The 23831-nt window shown below is 51.8% G+C and overlaps 7 protein-coding genes across 7 annotated transcripts; 5 read left to right on the forward strand and 2 right to left on the reverse strand.

Moving 5' to 3' along the window:
- Window positions 1–1803: 1803 nt before the first annotated feature.
- Window positions 1804–3042, reverse strand: HHP1 (casein kinase I; the record flags this gene model as incomplete). The annotated part of the gene is made up of 4 exons (XM_051737352.1): window positions 1804–2291; window positions 2338–2826; window positions 2886–2958; window positions 3040–3042. The coding sequence occupies 4 exons, from the start codon at window positions 3040–3042 to the stop codon at window positions 1804–1806; spliced, it is 1053 nt and encodes a 350-aa protein (XP_051582878.1).
- Window positions 3043–5260: 2218 nt separating this feature from the next.
- J4E82_011144 (uncharacterized protein) lies at window positions 5261–5796 on the forward strand (the record flags this gene model as incomplete). The annotated part of the gene is made up of 2 exons (XM_051737353.1): window positions 5261–5347; window positions 5401–5796. The coding sequence occupies 2 exons, from the start codon at window positions 5261–5263 to the stop codon at window positions 5794–5796; spliced, it is 483 nt and encodes a 160-aa protein (XP_051582879.1).
- A 251-nt stretch (window positions 5797–6047) lies between these two features.
- Window positions 6048–6938, forward strand: J4E82_011145 (uncharacterized protein; the record flags this gene model as incomplete). The annotated part of the gene is made up of 5 exons (XM_051737354.1): window positions 6048–6317; window positions 6406–6428; window positions 6499–6718; window positions 6769–6858; window positions 6906–6938. 5 exons carry the CDS (start codon window positions 6048–6050, stop codon window positions 6936–6938), a joined length of 636 nt encoding a protein of 211 aa, XP_051582880.1.
- A 406-nt stretch (window positions 6939–7344) lies between these two features.
- On the forward strand, window positions 7345–16885 carry J4E82_011146 (uncharacterized protein; the record flags this gene model as incomplete). Its single annotated transcript, XM_051737355.1, has 3 exons — window positions 7345–10144; window positions 10340–15228; window positions 15326–16885. 3 exons carry the CDS (start codon window positions 7345–7347, stop codon window positions 16883–16885), a joined length of 9249 nt encoding a protein of 3082 aa, XP_051582881.1.
- A 39-nt stretch (window positions 16886–16924) lies between these two features.
- J4E82_011147 (uncharacterized protein) lies at window positions 16925–17395 on the forward strand (the record flags this gene model as incomplete). The annotated part of the gene is made up of 2 exons (XM_051737356.1): window positions 16925–16931; window positions 17037–17395. 2 exons carry the CDS (start codon window positions 16925–16927, stop codon window positions 17393–17395), a joined length of 366 nt encoding a protein of 121 aa, XP_051582882.1.
- Window positions 17396–18374: 979 nt separating this feature from the next.
- J4E82_011148 (uncharacterized protein) lies at window positions 18375–20323 on the forward strand (the record flags this gene model as incomplete). The annotated part of the gene is made up of 5 exons (XM_051737357.1): window positions 18375–18425; window positions 18476–19336; window positions 19520–19569; window positions 20016–20173; window positions 20265–20323. 5 exons carry the CDS (start codon window positions 18375–18377, stop codon window positions 20321–20323), a joined length of 1179 nt encoding a protein of 392 aa, XP_051582883.1.
- A 378-nt stretch (window positions 20324–20701) lies between these two features.
- Window positions 20702–23503, reverse strand: J4E82_011149 (uncharacterized protein; the record flags this gene model as incomplete). Its single annotated transcript, XM_051737358.1, has 1 exon — window positions 20702–23503. One exon carries the CDS (start codon window positions 23501–23503, stop codon window positions 20702–20704), a length of 2802 nt encoding a protein of 933 aa, XP_051582884.1.
- Between the last annotated feature and the right edge of the window lie 328 nt (window positions 23504–23831).

Raw genomic sequence — 23831 nt, forward strand, 5'->3', positions numbered from 1 at the left:
TTCAGTCTCAGTTCGCGATTCTAAAAAATGTCTTGGCAGTCAATCAGGTCAGTTCACTACCTCCAGACTGACAGTTTGAACCGCAAAGATGAACTGACAACTGACTGATTGACTGATAGCAACTCTATGTAGAACACACTCTATCGTCTCTCTTCTTCTTTTCTTCATTCATCAAACTAGTCCAAAACAGCCGCACTATTAATCTCTCTCTCTCTCTCCTCTCTTCTCTCGATCCCTCTCTCTAAATCCACACATACACTAAGATTCATCTAGAGAAAGAAAAAAAGGAAACGAAAGTCCTCAAGATACATACACCTAAAGTAAGACAAACATCGCACATCGCCCGTCTACGCCCTCCTCCTCCCCGCAAAAAAAATCCACCAGCAACTTCATGCAATGTACATGCTCCAACGGGTAGTGTATGTGTGTGTATAATTCGCATTTTAGTGATCAATTGATTGATTGATCGATCGAGACAAACCTCTCAAGTACCACGCTGCTCGAACCAAGATGCAACGATATATCCAAACAAGCAACTTGGTACAAAAACCCACAAGTGAAGCCCAAGGAGTCGTATTAATTCTGTTGGCTGCAAATCAACACACGCAAGACATAGCTACTCTCCGCATCACCATAGGGAGTAAACCAACTACCATCTCAAACAGACGACAGTCACGCCACTTCACGTCATATCACATCACACAACACGCATCCAAATCACCAAGATAAGAGAGAGAGAGAAAAAAATTCGCAAAAAACCATATATTTCCAAAACGCACAAGCAAAGCACAAAACAAAACAAGAAAGAGCACCACACCACCATCACTCATCCCAACCCTTCCCCCCTTCTGTTCCCCCGTCTCCAAAGCGCAATGGGCGTGATAGCGAACTAGATAATTGTCTCGTCTCCCTTTATTTTCTTGATTCGTCCCCCGGAAGTGCGGCCTCCTTGGTTGAAAGAGGAATACCGCCATCCCACACAGAGACTGGACTAGCCGCACACCACCCATCGCAAACCCTTCGAGTCTAACCAGCCAAGCTTCAGCCACGTACACACACTCTCTCTTTCAGATTACAATTTGACAAATCGTCCCCTTGTTAAGCTTATTTACCTCCCCACAAGCTGGCAGACCATATCCGAAGGGGGAAACGCAAGGAAATTTACTAAAAACCGCAGGAAAGCACAAAAAGGGGGCAGGAGGGGTAATTAATGCGAGGTGAAAGCCGTAAAATGTCAAACAAAGATCAGTCATCAGCTGGAAAGCTGCCCAGTAGACGCGAGCCGTGCAAGACGTTCCAAGATAATCTGTTGGCTGTTGATCCGGAAAGAGTTGAGATGTGTTGCTTGCAAGCCGAACTGTTGTGCCAATTTGAGATACCGTGTAGGTCGAGCTTCCAGAGATATGAGATAGTCGTCAGAGACCCTTGGCCGTAGTAGATGCCAGACAGTAAAATGTCTTTCTAGGTCCGTATGAGGTGTCTGACGAATGGATCCCACGAACTGATCAAGGAGCGACGCCGTCCAAAATGTTGCCAGGACGGCAATGCCGCATTTCCCATTCGTTGTGAGTGCGGAGCCGAGTCAGAAGAAGCGGTCACGCAAGAGTTGAGATGACGAATCGAAAGCCGCATCAAATCAGTAACCAGATGCATACTGGTCCCCGCCACGCTTATTGGCCGAACGAAGCTGCCTGAAAGAAAGAAGAAGGTTAGTAAGATCTGTATCTGGCGTCCCCCGCGCTAAGCGTTCTCAACACCAAACGCAAAGGAGAGGGTCCCTTACGAGGATCAGATATATCGAACTCACATTCCGGTGCCCTCCTGGCGTGCGTTGACCGGACCGCGCTTGGTGCCAGCTGCTGTGCCAGCGTTGGCAGCAGCAGTGGTGGTGACGTGGCGTCCGCGGCCCTTGTCGTCTTCCTCGCCCTGGCCCTGGTTGGCAGCCTGGGCGATGGCCTGGGCGTTCTTCTGGTACTTGTAGACGGTCCAGTCGAATACGTAGTCGTACTGGAAGCCTTCACGGACGAAGAGATCGCGGAAGATCTTGCGGAGGTACGAGTAGTCGGGCTTGTCATCGAAGCGGAGGGAGCGGGTGTAGTTGAGGTAGATGGCGAACTCGTTGGGGAAGCCACGGCAGAGGACCTCGGTGGGGGTGGTCATCTTCTTCTCCATGATGCGGTCGTATTTCTGCTTCTTGGTGGCCGCCTTAAGACCCTGCCAGGGGAGGGATCCACGGCAGAAGTAAAGCATGACATAGCCGAGGGACTCCATGTCGTCACGGCGGGATTGTTCTATAGACGTTAGTTTGTGAAGTCGAATGAGATGCGGGATACATACCGACACCCAAGTGAGTGTTGATACTGGCGTAACGGGCGGTACCAGTCAAGTTCTTGTTCTCTCTGTAAGGAATGTGGAAGTGAGTCTTGGGATCGCGGTACTTCTTGGCCAGACCAAAGTCGATGACATTGACCTGGTTGCCGCGCTTGCCAATGCCCATAAGGAAGTTGTCGGGCTTGATATCGCGGTGGATGAAGGACTTGGCGTGGATGTACTCGATGCGGGAGATGAGCTGGTCGGCAAGGAGCAGGACAGTCTTCAGGGAGAACTTGCGGTTGCAGAAGTTGAAGAGGTCCTCAAGAGAAGGGCCGAGCAGGTCCAGGACCATGGCGTTGTAGTCGCACTCGGTTCCGAACCAGCGGACAAAGGGAATGCCAACACCGCCGGCGAGCGACTTGTAGACGCGGGCCTCATATTCGAGCTGGGGGTGCTTGGCCTTGACGCTCTCGAGCTTGATGGCAATCTCCTCACCAGAGATGATGTTGGTACCTACACACGTCAGCTGGGCTGGTCATGGCGACGGTGGGCGGTTAGCGACAACAACGTACCGAGATAGATGTCACCGAAACTGCCGCTACCAATCTTGCGGCCGATTCTGTATTTGTTGCCGACACGGAGGTCCTGTTAGTGTGTTAGCCCAAGGTGCTGCAGAGACGAGCCTATCGGCCGCCATGGGCGACAGCAAGCGGGGTCGGAGCGTACCATTGTCGTCATGCTTGCGGCCGGTTCAACCTTGAGGAGGCTGGCCTGTGGTAGTGGTGGAGGAGGTGGTGGTGTTGAGGGGGGTGGGTCGTCTGTTGTGACGATGGGGGCGCGGCGGTGTTTTGAGGATCAGCCTGCTGCAGTGGACCGGTCAGTATGAGGCTTTAGCCAACAAGGCGGTGAGTAAGCGGAGCGGGCAGCCGAGAAACGCTAAGAGAGACAGTAGAAGCGTGTTGACCGACAGGTAAAGGAAGTGCCAGCGATACAGGTGCGTGGTGGTGGTGAGAGACTGCGTCGGGCACGGGAAGCAGAGGGCGGAGCCGAGTGATGAGCTGGGCAGGCAGGACTTACTGTAGGGCGTGAATGAGCCCAACGGAATCACGACGCCAGGGGGGGTTTTGTGCGGGCTGGGGGGTGGGCGAGGTTTGCTCTTATGGCACAGGATGCTAAAAGACAGCTGCAGGGCACAGAACAGCGGAGAAGCCTGGTCAAACAAGCACGCTGCGGTCGTGGTGCTGTATCAAAGGAACGCAGACGGAGAGGTTGCAGAAGGACCACCTGCCTTCCAAGGTTGTATTCGGCCACTTTGCTTGGCGCGCTAGACGAGCTCTTTCACTGCTGCTGCCGCTGCCCGCCGCCGTGTATCAAGCCTGCGGTCCGCAAATCTGATCCCTGGGCCGCTCGGAGGAATCGCTACCCAGATCAGCGCCGTTTGCGTCTTGGGATTCCGCACATGTCCAGGGTGTCACTGTCAAAATGCCACTGCCCGTTTCAAATGCCGTCGCCTGGTGCCCCAGCATGCGACTGAGCCACACCTCTGCCCCCTTTATGCATTATGCGCCAATCTGAAGTGCTTCTCAAATACTTGTCGCGTCCATGGCGCTAGATTCAACTTTCACCACCAACGTCCTGCAGCCGCCTCTACAAGACTGGTAGCGACTCGCGACGTGCTTTTGGCTACGAAGCAAAGGAAAGCATCGGTCCCAACATTGGCTCCCAGCTGTGCCGTTGTGATGTCACAATTGCGAGATGCTTCAGCACCTTTTACATATGCAGGCTGACCGAGTGCGCTATACTGGGCGAACCACCACGTCACACGTATCTGGCCGCTTGAATTCATCTACACTTTCAACCTCTCACAGCAATTATGAACGTGCGAATCCCTAGGAGTAAGCTATAGGTAGACCGCAGTGTGGCAGAGCTCGCGTTGCGTCTGGAGGTTAGTTGACTAGATTGCATGGATCCAGTCGCATCTTTGAACACTGCCTCGGACGCTTGTAGAAATCGACAACACGGTCTGCATTCGTGCTGCGCTTCAAGGCAAGCTTAAACACCCGCGCGTGACCAGAACAATAGAGCAAGAGCAATGCTATCTTCGTGATGGGGTTGATTTTGCCAAAGTCTATACAGCCATCTCAGTAAGAGATCTTGATTGATCTTCCGTCCCCGCGGCTATTGTACACTGCCTTCTAAGGCACTCGCATGCCCAAAGACCGCTCCCCATATGATGAAGTATCAGACTTAGTGGTTCGGCGCCTGGTTCTTGACGGCTGGGTTGCGCGGGTCGTTCTTGTACTCATCGGCTGTGCTAGTCAGCTTGCGAACATGGACCAAGCCGGCTGGCTGCGTCTTTCGGATGGGGATTACGCACACTGGGCCATGGCGTTGGCGGCAGAGTTGACACCGTAGAGGATGACAAGACCTGGTACGTTTGTTAATCCTATCCTCCTACAGCAACCCTTCACTTCTCCACGTTCTCCAACTCTTTCCAATGCCACACGGTGTAATTTCCCCAAATCTTGTTAGGTCCAAACAAAGTCGCGCGACGTACCAGAGACGTAGAAAGGCCACATGGGCTTGGCTGTAGGACTTAGGTTAGCCATCTTTTCGAGCTTCACTCTCCACTCTTTGCGTGGTGCAGGCCAACATACCGATCTGCGCCGGGAACTTCCTTCCTAGAAGAGGCATTGTGACTTGTTTTGGAGGGGCAATGGATCGATTGACGGTTGCGGCGAGGGATGACGGTGATGGCGGTTGAGCTTTCAAGCCGAACGACCGGAACTTCGATATGCTTGGCGTCTGCGCACGGATCCTACTATTCGCAGGTAAACAACCCCGCGACATTCCACTCCACTCACCACAGTAGACACTTCCTTGTGCTACTGAAGACACGCTTGCTATCATGGCATTGGAGGGGTGCGTGGGCTCGCTGCGCAGTAGCATGCAATTGCTCGATTCATCCATCAACATACTAGATCAAGGTGTGAGCGACTTTCCTCGACTAGCCAAAGTACTGCAGACAACACGAGTGAGTACAAGTCAAAGTATCCCGATGCATTCGCCCAGCTAACCTCGTCGCAGCACTTTGAACTCATCTCCGAGTCAGACCTCCAGACCGCGCAATCAGCACTCCTCTCAGAGATCCGCCCTGAAGTCGACAACCTCCTCAAGCGCGTTGAGAATTACTTGGACAAACTGGAACGTCGTGAACAATCCCTTATAGCCAAGTGCGATCTGAACGAGGGCAGACTTGGACGTGACAACAATGGTGGATCGGGTTCTCGACCGGCAAGTAGGACCGCACAGAGGAGTGGGGGCAAGACCATCAGCGCGCAGCAGGAACTGAGGATGAAGACATTGAGGGCAAAGAAGGACAGGCTTAGCTATGCCGTGGAGACGCTGGAGTTGCAAGCGAAGCAGAGAGAGAGGCAGTTGCGGATGAGCATGGCCGCACCACAGCAGTTTTATGACGATTAATGTTCGTCAAGTTTGAGCATCAAGAAGCATGAGTTTCGTCAAGCGTAACGGGCTGGACATGTTCTTGGTTTTGCGATTAAGATACCCCGGAGTTATTGAATACAGGCACTTCATTGTACTACACCTGACCTTAGAAACTGAGTGAGCTTTGGTATCTCATCAACCTCTTATCTGCGAAGGGATTCAGGTTTTAAAAGCTGTATCCTACAAACAAACAAACTTCTCCGTGTTATTACCGTGTTCAAGTTGAAATGGTCACTGGGAATGCTAACCGCCTTGGCGGTACCTTTTCGGCTAATCCCGAGAAGAGCCCGGGGCCGCAGAAACTCAACCTCGCAGAACACCCAACTTTCGACACGCATTGCCATTGCCCCACCACTTCGTCCATCATGAGCTCCCTCCGCATCGCCCGAGCCGCCCTCCGCGCGAGGCCCGCTGCCATTGCCCGCCCCATCCAGCGCAGAGGGTACGCCGAAGTCGCCAACGACAAGATCAAGCTCTCCCTAGCTCTCCCGCATCAGGTACGCCATACCAGCCGTCGCGACGTGTGGGGGAATGCATCTAGCTGGAACTATCGCTGGAGACCAAACGCTAACTGATTATCGACAGTCCATCTACAAGTCCCAGGATGTGTACGTCCCTCGAGACCCCGGCCGATCCCGCAATGCGAAATCGCGAAAACTGACATGAGACTGTTTGTAGTGTCCAGGTCAACCTCCCTGCGGAAACCGGTGACATGGGTGTTCTGGCAAACCACGTTGCCTCCATTGAGCAGCTGAAGCCCGGCCTAGTCGAGATCATCGAGGAGCAGGGTGGCAGCAAGCAGTTCTTCCTGTCTGGTGGATTCGCTACCGTGCAGCCAAACTCCGTCCTCAGCATCAACGCCGTCGAGGGCTACCCATTGGAGGACTTCAGCGCCGAGGTACGAGCCATCACGCGGCTTTGGACAAATAGCGACTGACACGGGCACAGGCTGTCAGGAACCAGATCGCCGAGGCACAGAAGATTGCCAGCGGAAGCGGCAGCGAGGCCGACATTGCTGAGGCCAAGATCGAGCTTGAGGTGCGTATCGTGGGCGCAGCCACACAACAAGCACTGACATGACATAGGTCCTTGAGAGCCTCCAGGCTGCGTTGAAGTAAATGTGTCAGTAACGTTCCTTGAGCACGGTATGCGTGGTATGTATAGTAGCAATTGCACAGCATGCGTGCTTTCCGCGCCCAAAGAATAGAAGGAGCTCCATGAGGTGACCAAAACACCGCGAACCTCTTCCAGTCCCGTTCCCTCTAACCGTCTTCCACTACAACCTGGACTGAGTGCACTTGGATCCACCAGCAACCCTACGAGCTACAAATTACCTTCATTGTTATCGTCTCATCTGTTTGTCTTACTTCTTTGCACTCTGTCTTACTTTGCCCTATCTCTAAAAGCGTGTCTTACCTTACCACAATAATTCCAGTTCTCTCTACATACAGTCATCAATCAATCCAAATACACAGCATTGCCATTTCCGTATCGGCGAAGCATCGTCCGATAGCTTAGCGTCCCATGCCCCGAGGCTTCGACCAACCCACGTCAAGTTCTGCTTCCCGAGCTGCCAATGCGGGACCACGCGAGCAGAGCCAACAACAATCGAACATAAGGATTAGACGGGGTAGATTTGAAGCTCCTGCCACAATACCGGGAGCTGGAGAAGCAAAGCAGCCATCTCTCACAACATCGAGACGCAAGTCTATTAACCCGATAGCTTCGCCCCTTCCACAATCTTCGAGAGAACCTCAACCGTTTCCAGCTGGCCGCAGATCACCTGCCTATCTTCAAGGCAAGAACCCCTACGGCCAGGTCTTGGACAGGATCGAACATCCCTATCGTGAGCCCAAAGCAGAGACAACAATAGCGGTCCCATCTGCCCAGGCTGGCTCCAGTATCGGTGAACGATCACGCGCGTCTGGTCCATCTGACTCCAAGACACGATCTCGGGCTTATGAACTAGAACGAAGCGATCCTATAATAGCACCTTCATTATCAAGACCGCCCGATGTTCCCCAATCAGTTCGTTCTGCCAAGGACTTCTTCGAGACGAGAGCCTCTCACTACCCGTCAACACCCCTTCCTCCACCTTCAACAATCGGCGTCAGCAGGAAGAGCTTTGCGCCAAAGAGTCAGCCTCCGAGTGGCGAGTGTGCTCCCACCATCACGATCGGAACAGCTACACCTCCCGTGGACATGACTGACTACAAGGAGCAATATGACCATGATGTTGAACAAGAGTCCTTGGGTCGCCGAAGGTCCACAAACATCTTTGCGGGCACACCTGAAGACGCCAGGCCTTTCGGCATCGACTTACAAGCCGCAAGTGACAGCTCTGCGCAAGAATGTATACCTGAGGGGCCGCTTGCCGGCAACGTAGAGCAAAGATTGGTTGATAAGTCAGATTCCTCTGACGAAGTTGTGAGACGCCTATCCACTCGCAGTTCAGTACTAGCTGCTGAGACCAGAGAAGCCAAGAATCCGGATCTTCAGTCGCAACGGGAGGGCAGACGTGCGAAGTCTGGTCGCAATCTTCGAAGAACTTTCGAGGAAGACCAAGGAACTTCCCCCAAACGGCTTAGGCGCAGTGGATCATACACTGCTTCTTTAGCTGAGATCAGCGATTCTTCAAAGGAACCTATCGATCGTGTCGCTGAGTGGACTCCGAGCACGGATACTGAAACTTCTAGCCAACAATTTGGGAAGTCTGTCAATGTTCGCAGGCGAGCCGAGGAGATTGTATCAAGGAATCTTGGCCACGACGGAGCGAGTGACGTCAGTTCTTCTCGACGAAGCACTATGTCAGGTCCGATCCCAACAGCCAACATTGGTGTCGAAGAGAAGTATCATGAGATTGAAGTACCGGACGACGTCGACAACCGACAAGGTTACGGACGTCGCGTCACGCAAGACTTTGGTTTTCCGGGTGCAAGAATCAAATCACACGGCACGAACAGAACTAGTAAACCACTCCGAGACCCTGGTAGTTGGACTAAGCGGGCGTGTGGTCATTTCTCATATATGGGTAAAGGCGAGCATCGCGATCATGCACAGCAGAAGATATGCTGGCAATGCTCAACTCGAGCACCACCGCCAAAACAAGTGCCAGCTACCCAACGGAGAGAACGCAGACGAGCCTTGTCTGAATCCTCAACCTCCACAACCTCTTCTTCGAAACCACTCAAAGATGATATCTGTCGTAAGCAGAGACGCCGTAGACATCACTCTGAATGTATACCATACGACAAGTGCGGAGATGCATTCGCTGACGAGTTGGGTTACATTATCGACAACATCCTCGAAGAGCATGCAAACACCTTGCAGTCTGTCATCAGCAACATCAAGAATAGTCAGCCCAGTCTTAATCAGCTTCGACGAGTATCTGGAGACCTTGTTCAGCGATGCCGTGCCAACAGCTCCTGTAGACAACGCTGTCAATCATCTTGCCAAAAAGATGATGATTGGCTTCCCCTTTGTCCATATATCCCACCCAAAACGGCAGAAAAGCTTAACGTGAGATCTGCTGGGCAACTGAAGCCGAACCTCAACGACCCTCGTTCCAGTTTGCGCGAAGCATTACAGTCGATACCTGACCTTGTCGACCTGGTCAATTCTGCAGCCGATGATCTTGGCATCGATCTCGAGCGAAGGCCTACGGTGACCGATGACGACTTGTTTCGCAATGCCCCTTACGAAAGTACGCCTCGGGAATCTGTCTCGTACCATCCAGGAGTCTCTTTGGAAGCTACAGAAGACAAGACGGCTGATGAAGAGCCGCCCACCGAAGACAGTTGGCTACAGCAAACACGGAGACATCTGACCGAGCTTTCAGAGGCGCGGGAGCAGCTTATGGACGAACTAGATTCGATTGCTGGAGATCTTGACGTCCGGCTCCAGGATCAGCAAGAAGGTGAGCAGGGGGAAGAGCTCATCGTACATCCTGTACAACGTGTACTCAGTAGAGCTTCTGTTGGCGCCTCGCACGAATCTACTTGGCATGAGAATCCACCAGCCGATTCCAACACTGCTCACGATTACTATGACGACGAGTCATCTGTCGAAACTGCGCAGCGTATGCTTGAGAGAATCCCCACGCGTCTCTCTAATGCACCTACTTGGCAGAGAAAAAGATCTACCGGCGCTACCATCGAAAAGTTCGAGGTGGGTCGCCCAAATGATCATGAAGAAGAAGCAGTTGCAAACCTTATACAACTCGTACTGAGCCGAGAACCCACTGGTGTGTCCAGCAAGGTTAGACGGTCGGAGTCCAAGCCGGTCGACTTTGCCAGTGGAAATGTCCTCAGCACGGTAAATGGCAGTATTGATCAGAGGCGGCTTAGCCGCGCACTTACCCGTATCTTCAGCCAGTCGAAAGAACCTCCATCTATCACTCGAGAGCCTTACCGAGCCGAAGACGTTTCGCCGGAAGAGATCTAGGAGGTGCTTCGAGTGGCGAGATACGAGCTTCCGGCTGCTGTTGCTTCCATCACCGCTGTTCTACAGACATTACCAGGTACTAACTACGAGCCTGCTGACGAGGTCAGAGATGGTCTAGAGCTGAACGAGCCTGCCGAGTCGATCAACGAAGCACAATATAGCCCGCAGTATGAGACAAGTGAAGATTCTCAGATCGAACAGCAATATGAGACTCAGCTTGACCAACAACGCGACGAGACTGCGCCTGACACTTACAACGACGGCCGCGGTCTGACTCCATCGCCTTCCGGGTTTAGTGTGCCAATTCAAGACCCGTATGATCAGGCACATGAGCCTGAGAATTACTCAAGCCGAGAGTCGGGTGCTGAAACTCCTACCACGCACCAGGCGGACACTCCTTTCATGCTAATGGAACGCGTAGCCGTCATAGAAAGCCCTGAGATAGCTTCACCTGTTCGGAGAATGACTACAAAGCGCTTTGAACCCGAAACAGAGCACCAACGCGATGCATTGCTGCAACGGGATTCTTATACAGAGGACGAATCAGACACCCGCGCTGCGGTGGTGGGGCGTTTAGCCGGTTCCGAAAGGACTGATTCAACACCACTCTCGCGAAGGGTGACTGTGAAGGACTTGGCCGCAGAGTCGGAGCAGAATATCGATGATGATGAGTCTGTGTTTAAGCACTCCACAATACCACTGTCGAGACAGCCAACGGTCAGGCTGGAGTATGGGAGCAAGACCAGTGCCACACCGACGGTTATACAAGACGACAGAAGGGTTTCCTCACTCGTTACCTCAGATCATCTGCCAAGCCCAGAGATCGAAAAATCTCAGGAAACACAGCGCTTCGCTAGCCAACAGCGCTATCCGACCGTGCAGCCCATTCCTAAACTCGCGGAGCAGGCTACAAGAACGATTTCCTTCGTGTCTTCTGAGCCTACTCCGCCTGAGGATCTCGCTTCTCAACTGCGAAGAAGACTTTCTGAAATTGAGATTGCAATGCCATTGAGTGATTCTGCAAGTCGGCCGATGTCACCAGAGTCGTCGTCGGCGCCACGCATTGTCACAGGTCTATCGCCCACAGACTCGTTTAAGATACCTTCCATAGAGACTGTAAATCGCATGTCTACTAGGAAGGCCACTCTGATGCGTTCGCGACTGCCCACCTTCAAAGAGCCAGCACGTGAATTTACACCTCCAGCACAGCGGACGCCCGATGAAGACACGCTCACAACACTACCACAAATGCAAGTCGAGGAACTGGTTCTATCACCAGTCACTTCAATATCGAACGAATCAGAACAAGTACACTTTCTGTCTCTGGATGAGCCGACAGCAACTTCTTCGAGAAGACTGACTACAGGAGAGCCTGATCGCGCAGCGATTCCACTAGAACCAGCGCCTCACGAGGAATCTCTCCTTGTTGTTGAAGATCAAGAACCCGATTTTCTTCCCCCCGTACAACGGATTCGCAGGATGACTACAGTTCATGCTGAGCCGACCAACGTTTTTTCGAGAAGAGAATCGGCGAAAGAGTTCAAGCGTAGTGATACTTTCTCACCAGTACAGCAGGTTCGCCGGTCGACTACTGTAGTACCGTCTCAGCAGCGGCGAGCAAGTACACAGTCACCGCTTAACCAAGGGAAAGAAGATCCACTGCCTTCACCGCCAATACAGCAGACACGCCACCAAACGACTGCTGCGCTACTTTTTGAGCAGGGGAGGACAAGCACACAACCAACACTGGTACCAGAGCAAGACCAATCTGACTTCTTACCTCCGGTACAACGCATCCGTAGGAGTACTACCGTATCGACAAAGCCTGAGACGTCTCGCGAATCGTCACTGGTGGTGCAAGAGCAAGATGATATAGATTTCTTATTGCCGGTGGAACGCATCCGAAGAGTTACTACTGTCTTGCCAGCTGCAAAGAGGCGCGCGAGTACGGTGGCGGAGCGCGCGATGTCCCCCGAATTGTCACTATCTTTGGAAGAACGAGGATCTGGTTTTTTTAGGACTCTCACATCGCTTGATACACGACAGGGAACAGGCGCACTTCTGTCCGGTTTTCCATCTCAGGAATCGTTACAAATCCTCGTTGGTGATAATGATGATGATGGTGAGATTGAGAATGAGTTAGAGTTCTTACATCCAGTAGAGCGGATCCGCAGGGCAACTACTGAAGTACCACACGAGCAGACACAAGGAACAGAAGAGCTTGAGCATGACGCGACACTCTCTGAGTCCGAACATTCTGAGCAGCTGTGGCCGGTCGGACGAGATGAATCTGGATTTCAACCTCTAGTAGAAAGGATACGTCGAACCACTTCTCGTTCGCCAGCCTATCAGAATGAGCTACTTTCATTTCAGCAAACCCATCGAAACACTACCGTGTCGCTAGCGGAAGAAGGGGAACCGGCTTTCTCGCCTTCCGTAGAACGAAGCCGTCGAGCTACTACTGGTTTGGCAGCCGAGCAGCAGCAAGCAACGGTAGCCACTGAACAGGATGTTGTCTTACCCGAGTCTGTATCCCGCCAACAGTCGCTAGTTGGAAAAGAAGAAGACTCTGAGTTTGCGCCTCCGGTACAACGCATTCGCAGAATGACAACTGTGGCGCCAGCCGAACGACAGCAAAGTACTCTACAGCATAGACATACCGAATTTCCCCCAGAGCTGGAGATCACTTCGGAACCATCTCCCAGCGATGAGGATGAACCAGAGTCGCGACTCCAACCAGTTCGCCGAACAACCACTGCGCCACCGGGTATACAGCAACTGATGATAGAGCCAGAGCTCGGTTCGTCAGCAGAGCTGGAATCTCAGCCTCTAGTAGGACGAATTCGCAGGTCGACCACTGTACAACCAGCCATTCAGCGACAAGTGACAGTTGACCCTGGAGCCGATGCTCTGCTAGTAGAGCTAGGTTTCAATGGTGCGTTTCCAGTCATCGATGAAGTGACCGAGCTTCAACCCGCACCCAGGAGCATTCGTGGATCGACTGTATCACCAATTCAGCAAATGGCGGGGGCTTATCCTGGCACTCCTACTTCCAAGTCTGGATCTCAGGAGGGGACTTCGATTGTCGAAGAAGAGTCCGAATTCCAGCTTCCGGTTGAACGGATTCGGCAAGCAACTGATATACAGTCGGTCGGACGGCGACAAGAGTCTCGCACAGCGTCACCGGTCATTGAAGAGCGTGGACTCGAAGTTTCAATAGAGCAGATACGTCGAACGACTACTGTACCACCGGCTTTTCAGCTGCAAGACTCTTTCAGATCTACTTCCGAGTCTTCCATTTCTTTTCCAGTAGGAGTTGATAGATCCGAAGAGGCTGAGTTCCAATTTCCAGTCGAACGTGTTCGCCGGACAACCACTCTACAACCAGGTGAACAATTACAAGAGTCTAGAACAGGTTCACTAGTACCTAAGGACGGCTTTGAGTTCCAAATGCCGGTGGAGCGAATCCGCAGAACAACCACTGTGGAATCGAGTGGAAAGCGGCAAGATTCTTTCAAACCTGCTTCCGTATCTTCCGATACTTCTCCTGTAGCAGAAGAGGTGCTTGAACAACCCGTCTCATCTCGCGCAGCTTCACGCCAGCCTACCTTTCAAGCTCGCCGGACTAGTACGATGCCGCTAGCTACCGATTCTCATCATTTGGCTAGATCTATCTCATCGCCGGTCCTAGAGGACTTGGCAGAGGGCCCTTCTGTCTCGCGTATTGTTTCGCGCCAGCCAACGCGAGCGTCTCGTACAAACACAGTGCTGTCAGCTGTACCGCGGAACGACTCTGTTGAACTCGACAGGTCTCCCTCTTTGTCCCTGCCAGAAGACGATGAACCTTATCAAGCCTTCTCACGTCAGCCCACGCGTAGGGTGACCATCCGTGAAACTGAGGCGAAAGCTCTTCCCTCATCTGAGACCCCATTGGAGATAGAAGACGTTCCTGATCACCCTTTCAGACGACAAGTGACCGATCTAGCAGACGCGACACCTAAAGAACGGCTCGCTTTGGGTGGCGGAACACCGACTACCCGTGTTCTGTCACGTACAGAGTCTTTGGCATACCAAAGCCCTGGGTACAACAAGGAAGTCCTACTTGATGATTCTACCGAATTGGAGAGTAGAGACGTTCTTGAATCAACTCACGGGGTTGATCGCAAGGAAGAGACCGATCAGGTCGAGAAAGCACGCACTACAGATTTGGTGTCTGACACGGAGTCTTTCGAACCTTCCATCTACCAACGGATTACTGAAGAGCCGCAGCATGAAGACAATGATTCTCGAAGTCAAAGCAAAGCTGGATCACCCGAAGTTTACGGGAGCGAGGACTTGATTGGGCAGTCTGAGAGAGCACCGACTGCCCACTTCTCCCCAACTCTGGCGCCTATTGCGCATACCGATGCTGAAGATCAGCTTGATCCAGATGTTCACTTTGAAAGACGCATGACGCAAGCTTCACGAGAGTTTCCAGCTAGCATACCACGGATATTGACGATACCTAATGGATCTAACCGTAAGCGAAGTAGCGATGCTGGAAACACCGTATCGTCTGCTACAGGCTTTGGGCCTGTGATAAGCACTGATGTTGAGAGTCAGCGCGATGAGAGCCCTCAGGTTGCAAGAAGAAAGACACAGGTACCGAGTGAGCCTGGCACAGCAGATCGCAGACGCAGCAGTGCTGCACCCGGGATCACAGCGCCCCCTCCAGAGATGATCAATGAGCGAACGGAAGTCGGGATACAATCTAGAAGCCCTAAGCAAAAGCCGAAGAAGGGCGCAAACTACTCGCCTGAGCAGCAATATCCACCGGCACCAGCATATCCGTTACGCGAAACGCCGTCATGGACGAAGCCGGATACTCGTACGCCATCACCGAAGCCGAAAGTCGAAAGCCCGCCCAAAAAGCGAGGATGGCTTGATTTTGGGCCTTGGTCCAAGGAGGAGCTTCTAGAATCGGAGGTAGAAAGCCAATCTCGTCGACCTAGTCAGCCTGCTCTCAACTCATCATCTGTCCAGCCCTTTCGGGGTGCGGCACCTGGGTCACCAGAAGTCCCAGGGGGAACGCAAAAAAGGCAAAACAGTCATCCAAGCCAGGTCAGACAGTCTGTCTATCGTCGAGAATCAGATGCCGTCCCTCTGCGAAGGGCCGACACTCGATCAAGGCAAACCTCCGTCTACGCTCACAAGGACGACTACTACCCAATCACTCCAATCCTTCCAGACCGCACTGACAACGATACACGGCCACAGTCCTCACCGTCTCGAAAGACCAGCTACTCCGTCCGTCGAACAGCTTCAACAAATGAAACCTTCCGTCAGGACGAACCGAAGCGGCAGTCTACCCGTCGGCTTTCGTCGGGACCCTCTCAACGCGAATCGCGGCCTCAGCAAGCTCTTCGTACACAGACGAATGTTTCTACCCGCTCCCAAGCACCTGAGTTCCAGACTTGGCCGGATACTGAAGTTGAAGTCTCTCGCACGGCTCAAGGGTCGGACAAAGAAGAGGTCCAAAGCCCAGTTCGTAGAGACGTCCGCAGGCCAACCAAAACTGGAACCTCAATCGCAAAAGAAGAAACGTCGCCTAGAGAAGGTACTCAGTCGCCGGAAACGCGACGGAATCTGTCTCAGGTTCCCCAGAAAGAAGGTCCGTCAGATGAAGGAGAGTCGAGTCGATCGCCAAGCAGGATGTTGGAAGTGCCTAGTGCTCAAGCGCCGCAAGAGCAAGCGCAAGAGCCAACAAGACGACCAACGGCTCAAGGAGAGGAATACAATAGCGCCAGAGAGCAAACGAAGATGGTCTTGGACTCCGAGGTCTCGAAAGGCGAAGAAAACAACGCCAGATTTACCAGCACAGTTGACCTCACGCGTCCAGGAACATCACCAAAACCGCCCACCAGAGATGAAAGCAACCAAAGAAGGCCTTCAGCATCAGATGCAGGAAAAGAGGCGCCCATTGCGCGAGAACACATCCGTCGATCAACCGCAGCACGAGCGCGAGACATCACGGCCTTCCAGTCTGCAGAGGAGGATCCAGCGATCGCCACACGAAGGCCTTCATCATCAGTCAAGAGAACGAAAACACGACGCAGGTCTTCAGCAATTGGGGAAGATAGAGCACCAATCCCGGCGCGAACACCCACAGTCACCAGAACATCAACGAGAACGGCAACAATCCCATCGAGTGCCAGACAAGCAGATAGTCGAAGACAATCCACCGCCCCGAGAGCGGGTACACCAGTCTCGCGCGCGGCCTTATCAAACAACGAAGTGGAATCAATCAAAGCAAGAGGAGTTGAATCACCACAACAGCAAGAAGAACGAGGTCCAGCCTCGTCAGCCGCGGCACAAGCAGATCGGAGGTCATCTGCTGCGCCCGGAGCGCGTATGGCAGTATCCCGAGCAGCTCTACCAAGATCAGAGACAACAAGAAAAGGAGGGGACGGACCTACTTCGCCAACGTCACAAGGATCCCTCGGTACAATCTCGCCAGTTCCAGCATCCAACACATAGGCCAGTCAATCCGGGCCACAGCCAACGAAAGGTTCATTGGCAACAAACCAGCCAGCCGACCGAAGCCCAGAGCAGCAAACCCAGCCAGGCGCGCGAACAGATCTGAGTGATGTCAAACCAGCTCTCCCACGTCGTGTAACCTCATATGGAATGTACGAGTCCAGCTCGAGTGATCCATATACTATGCCCGCATCGGACCACGTAAGGCAGCCGCTCTCGCCTCTTCAAACGCCAATGCAAGTGCAACGCATCACCAGTTACCCAGCAGGTCGATCCCAAATCGTCACCGCTCACCCGTCGGGATTCACTGAAGCCACGGCGCAGTCCCACGTCGAGGATCTCCGAACTCTTTGGACGCGACAAGACTGGCCCTGGGATTGGAAGCCAGCAACAGCGACAACAGCAAGCACCAACCTCTGCAGAAAAACCGCTGGGTGCAGTCACATCTGGCTTCGGGATTACTTCCAGCGCAGCAGGAAAGGGGGCTGGGCCGGATACGCCAGCGAAATCGTCGCAAGTGCAGCAACCACAGGCCAAAGTCCAGGCAAAGGCTGCACAGGGAGGTGGTATGATCAATCCACTTAGAGGACGCTGGGGATGGGGACGGACAAGATGATAACTTGATGCTGTGTGCGCTGCGTATCTGCGAGTGATGGGTGGTAAGAGGATGGTGATCTACTGTGTTATTACTTGGAGCATGGGAAAATGAGAGAACATGGATACCTAGAGCCTAAATCGTATTCTTTGTACGTTGTCTTGCTCCTCACGCACACGTGGCTCTGTAGCAGCAAGTGATGACATGCTGAGTGGCCCACAAGCTCTTTAATCAGCTATTAAGTCATTGAGAAAACAAACGTTGGGTGTACCTGACTTAACCCAACCGAACTGAACCCATTCACCAGCCTAGGCTAAGTACATGCTGAACAAACACCTCGTTTGAATGCTTTATTCAGTGTGCTTGTTAAAGCATTGCACGGCAGGGGTAGTTTTGGTGGGGTCTTAGCACAGCTGGGCCGCGAAACATGCACCTATGAACCAGCGGGCCGATGTCATTATATCATGACTAAGATATTAACCACCTGCATTATTTTCTACTTCGGATTACCTACAATAATACCTAGATCGCGAAGGATGTAAAGCTATGATACTATACTTGCCAAACAAGCATTGAACAAACATGGCTGGCAATGATCCACGAACTCCGCACTCAGCGGAATTCCGCACTTTTGGCAACATTAGTGCTTTCGCACTATCTACAGTTCGTGCGAGCTTTCATTCACGTTTTCGCATTTGTGAGCGTCGACTACGTGTTCTGTAACCTCGGTGATGTATGCTAGTATTGCAATATACACTCTTTGCTAACTTAGGAGAGTAAATCCTTGGCTGTCAATAGACTTCGTGTCCACCAGATTATCAATTTTTGCGCTAGTTAATATCCGAGGTTCAACGAGCACCCCCAACACAATTCATCAGACCTGAGAGGGTATTATATAAACCGGTCGAACAGAAAGGTACTTTGCTGTTGTCTCTTTCCTCAAGCTAGCTTTCTGATCGTATAACGCAGGAATACTTTCAATCTCGTGGTTCTATACATTATGGCAAGTCCGCAAAAGTTGATTGTTGTCCTCGGTGTTACAGGAACGCAGGTGAATATGATATCTTCACGACCAAGTCGCTAGACGCTGACATTACAAAGGGTTCGTCAGTTGCGACAACATTTCTGAGCCTTGGAGGTTGGAAAGTTCGTGGCGTCACTCGCAACCCAGAGTCTAAGTCCGCTAAGAACCAGGCCGCTAAAGGTGTCGAGCTTGTCAAAGGCGACTTGAATGACAAGGAATCACTCGAGGCGGCGTTCATTGGTGCTACAGCAATCTTCCTCGTTACCGATTTCTGGACCATCTTCAAGCAAAAGGAGACCCATGAAAAAGCATCGGCAACTGGCACGTTCCTATCCCTCCTTTGTCATCAGCAGGAGGTACAGCAAGGATTGAATACTGTAGAAGCCGCATCAGACCCCAAGGTCCTCCAGTCTCTGGAGAGATTTATCTTCTCAACGTTGACCCCGGTCACGAAACTCAGCGGCGGCAAATACACACATGTGTACCACTTTGACTCCAAGGCGAAGATCGAACAACATATCCGCAGCAATGTGCCAGAGCTCGCAAAAATCCTCGGCACCTTTGTCATGGGCGTCTTCACTGAGAATTGGACGGCACCAGGCTTTCTTTCGCCTCAAAAGCAGGCAGATGGCAGCTGGGCCATCAATGACCCGCAGCTTCCAGGCCCGAAAGAATTCAGTACCATTCCATGGGTCGTGGCTTCGAGAGATACTGGAAAGTTTGTTAAAGCTCTAGTCATTGACCAAGAGCCTGGCACGCGCATCTACGGCGTCAGTGAATTCAAGACTAGAGCCGAAGTTGCGGACATTTGGGGGAAGATCCTTGGGGCTCCGACTACTACTCGACCCATTTCCAAGGATGAATTTGCAGAGGCTTGGCCGGAGCTAGTCAGAGAGGAGATGATCGACAATTTCTCGTTCGTCAAGGAGTTTGGGTATGTAGGTAACGATCCCGATGTAAAGCTTCCTTGGGATCTTGGGATCGAGACTACAACAGTAGAAGAGTATATTAGGGCAGAAGATTGGTCTTCTTTAGCATAAATAGGCTTCCCTGTCGTAGTAGAGTATTTTGGGTATCCTCTGACATCGTCTGTCTTGTAAAGTCAACACATGACTTCGCAGCAACAAGTGACGCGATACCAAGTGATCTTCAGACCCTTAGTCTCAAAAGGGTACATACGGGTTGTACACTTGGCTGGGACATAGCCTAAGTTAAACTATCCCTATCCCTGTGTTGTGAGTTGTCTATCTCAAGACCGAGTTCCTTCTTAATCACGTCATTCAGCTTCCGTAGATTCGCGCTAACCATGGAGCTATTCCGGACTAGGAAGTCCGCTAACCATACTTACCGAAGCATGGTGATCGGAGCAAAGAAGAAGCATTGTGTATGGCAGAACTAACTTGTCGATTAATTTTACCATCTGCGTCATACATGGTCGTAGTAGCAAGACATGATAGTATGTAAAACAGAGTTCACTGGTTTAATCGAGTGACAAAGTCGCATGCGCGATTACTGAATTCATTGAACCCATCAACGACGCATCCAGATTTGTGGTATTTATCACATACATTTTACAATCATGTTCACAAAACCACTATACCTCATCGCCTTCCTTAGCGTACTGACCACCGCGCAAGAAATTCCAGCTGGTGTTTCCAGTAGCCTTGGTGCGATCAACCCTACCGCCTTATCATCGGCTGCATCTGTTCTCTCAGCCTCGTCGGCGTCTGTCGCTTCAGCTAAGGCGACAAGCACGGGCGGTGCGAATGCTCATGGTAAGTGATGAGCGCGTTTCCCGCCTGCTGGTGCAGTACACGGGAAAAGCAAATATGGATATCGGAGTTTAAGAAGGCTGACATATTGCAGAAGTTAAATATGCTGCTTTGTTCGGTGTTGGTGGTGCGGCTCTGAATGCGTTTATGTAAGGGGGGTAATGTTGGATGTAGGCGTAAGGCTGTCGAGGTGGGGGAGGAGGGGAGGGGTGGGCATTTCAACGACGCCCTCACACATCACAATGCGATATCTGCTGCAACATTATCGATTATTTTTTCGGCTACTGTGAGACATAAGTGATGTAATTTGAGAGAATGTGGGCTGTGCCACCTGTATTTAACAAAGGCTTGCATCTTCTGATGTTTGCCATTTGCATATGCCGCCACACATGCTCACCATTCATCCTGGGTGTCCTTCTTCATGACTTTGAGGGCTTTCGGGGCTGCAAAAGAAGTTCCTCCGGTGGATTTATATCGAAAATTAATCGTTCTGCTCTTGTGTAGTGACCAACCTCAACCAAACTGACCTAACTACACCAACATGACTGTCTCCGGCACCATCCCCTCAGCCATGAGTTCGGATTCCTTCTTGTGCATGATACCTGGCACACATACGCCGCCAACTAGCTCATACGCGCCTTCTAATCTTGAGCTGGGACGCAGCACAACCGGCATGAGACACCCTTTCAATAGATAAACCCGGTCTCCACGGCACACGTTACCCAAAGCAACCCCCACATACCCCGTGCATGTCGTGAACATACGGCCAATCAAAGCTGTCCGATCTTGTCGCCGAAGTTGTGGAATCGGCGTTCTAGAGCAATGTTGCAAAAATAAGTCGCGAAACGTTATGCCCCACAGGTCAATCTCTGAAAAGGCGCCCAATAGTTGCTGCAAGATATGTAATACCGGTACGTCCACCTGCATAGTAAGTCCGGGAAGAGCAGGAGTGGGGGCGTTCTCAATTAAATCTAGTGGGATATCAAACATGCTCTCATGCTCATGGTGCGGTGTCAAGCGCAGTCTCTTGAAGCATTCTGAAATCGCATTTCGCAGACCTTGCACATTGCCATAGCGGTGATCGGGCCGAGTTTTCAAGATCAATTCTGGCGACGGCTCATGCTCCGGGAACTGATCTAGGTTAGACCGAGTGTGTTTTCGAATCTCCCATTCGTCCATTCCTACTTCTGGTGCAATTTCGTCCAAGAGCCATGGCCTCATGATCAAATACTGGCTTAGTTCGTAGCGCTTAGCAGCAACGCTTTTGGTGCTTTGTTTGACGGTATCGATAAAGAAGCCGTGACAGGTGAGTATGGCATGGTTACCTACTCGGCGTGTTGTATACGATTCACAATCCTTGCTGTCCTGGAGAGCTTGTGTGCCGTAGTTCCACATGAAATGAGCATAGCTGAAGGGGATGGAGAGATTTGGAACCCACGAAGGCCAGTCTTGCCAACCGGGAAAAGGCGACCATGGACGATGGAGTATCCAGGAAATGTTTCGAGTGGAGTGGATCTGCGCAGTTGCAAAATCGATCATGACGTCTTTGTAAGTATTGTTTGGGCTGTAGTCTACGTTGATAAGGGGGACTAGGTCGCGCGGCAACAGGCTCATCATCCCATAGAGTAGGTCTCTTGGATCTGTTGCGAAGTTGTTTGAGGCGGTACGGAACCATAGTGTGTTAGTTCCAGACTTGCAGGTGAGTAGCTCTAGGTTCTTCTGCAACGTACACAGATCAGAAAGCTTTCGCAACCCCGCCGTCAGGCGTCCGACTGACACTGCGTCTGAGTAACTGTTTGTCGGCGTGTAGAGGGTGAGATGAGTATTGAAGGTCCTGCCATCATCTTGGTCGTTGAGTATTCGACTCGCAAACCGCAGGATGTGTATCGTGGGAAATCGCCTAGCGCCGCATACTGTGATGCTCTTTTCACTGCCCAGTACAATTTCCTGGACTATCCAGATTCGAGACCAATAAGGATGAGCGAGAAACTTGGCAACGTAAACGCCCATTTCGCTCTCGATGAACGAGAAAAACCAGTCAGAAATCCTCGAGCAGTCCTGTTCCGTGAGGATGCTGCCGCCGATTGTGTTCATCATCTCTATGACGCGCCCCGCATGTTCAGTGTCCTCTCCAAGCCAGGATATCACCCTATCAGCATGAGAATAGATATCTCTCATTCGCTTCACTTCGTAGCTCTTCTCCTCGATGTCTTTTTGGTTGATGCAAAGGCTGTCAATCCACACCCTCTTTCCGTTCTGAACTTCTGGTATCTCTCTCAGCGATCTGAGTGCACTTTCGAGATTGGGCCCAACTTGAATGATGCTTCCGTTCAACTTAATAGGCCGATTGCTTCTTTGTGGTTTCAAGAATGATATGCCCTCGGGCAGCTCGACACCTGAGAGAACTTGGTCTAAATTCTTGCCTGCAGCCTGGCTGGTTCTCATGAGCCTGCTCGTTTCTTCATCCAGGAATTGCATGGAGAGTTTGGTATCGGACCAGACGTACGACAAAGCGAAGTAGCCCCCTTGATCCTTCTCCGGATGGACTTCGTTACCACTTAGGGGCGCCCAAATGAAAGTTTTCAACCATGTTTCTGCTTTTGTTGCTGACTCTGTGAACAAGACCCCTGGGGCTTCCATATCCGCCCTCATCGTTTGAGTAGCTTCGTAAATCATCTCTAACATCCTCTTCCTGGTTGAATGAATGGGCAGCTCAACATCCTCATCAAGTTCCGCATCCATATCCTCGAATATGGTCTTCTTCAAGGCTTCGGCCACTTGAAAACCTGTGCCGTCGTCATCGGGCAGTATCTCCTCTGCTCCAGAAAGTAGCATGTCTGCTAGATGTTTCCTAACAGCAGATCGCGCAAGCGCCCCCTTGCGCATTTCAACAATACGGTCCAGACTTTCATATTCAAGCCAGCACTCAACCATGTCGTTCGAGAAGTCAAGTACTTTTGAGGGGTCGTGGTGTGGTTGATTATTGATGGGCGGCAGGATTCTTAACAATCGAACCTCATTTTGTGAACGGTTCAGCGGCCGATAGGGTGAATTGCCGTCTTGAACCGTACCGGATACCGGGCTGGCTGGCTTTGGTGGTAAATAGCCAGCGTTCTGACCCTTCCTGGTAGATGTATCCTGCGATTGATAGAACAGGCGACGCGGAGGGTAATCGTGTTGAGTCGGTAGGTGCGATTGATCGCCCGGTTTGGTTGGCAATACAGTCGTATTACCCCGTTCTGCCGAATAAGTAGCATACGTGGGATTACATCTTTCTTGGTATGAAGTCTGACCTTTTCGAAGACGTTTCCCTTTGGACGATTTCTGGCCCATGGTATCGGAGGCCAGGTACAGATAGCGAAGACTACGCCGAGATTAACAATCGAACAACCTTGGTCAAGGAAGGATGCGACCCATCTCAGCCTCTGGAGCATGAAAAGAGCGGGGTAAGCTTATGTAGTCGCTGGGCACGCGGAACCAAGACGCCAAGAGCTTTTTTCTTGCATTCTAATCGCCCATCGCGAAGGGTACTCCGCTTCTTACTTACACGCCAGACAGTAGAGATCGTTCACAATGCTTAGCGAGTGCGGCTGAGGTCACTCACATGCAGCCGCAACACGATCTGGTGTTGACCAATTAGCGTGGATCTGGATCATTTTCA

Source organism: Alternaria postmessia (genome assembly GCF_024291825.1).
Source record: "Alternaria postmessia strain BMP 2775 chromosome Unknown scaffold_169, whole genome shotgun sequence".
NCBI lineage: Eukaryota > Fungi > Ascomycota > Dothideomycetes > Pleosporales > Pleosporaceae > Alternaria > Alternaria postmessia.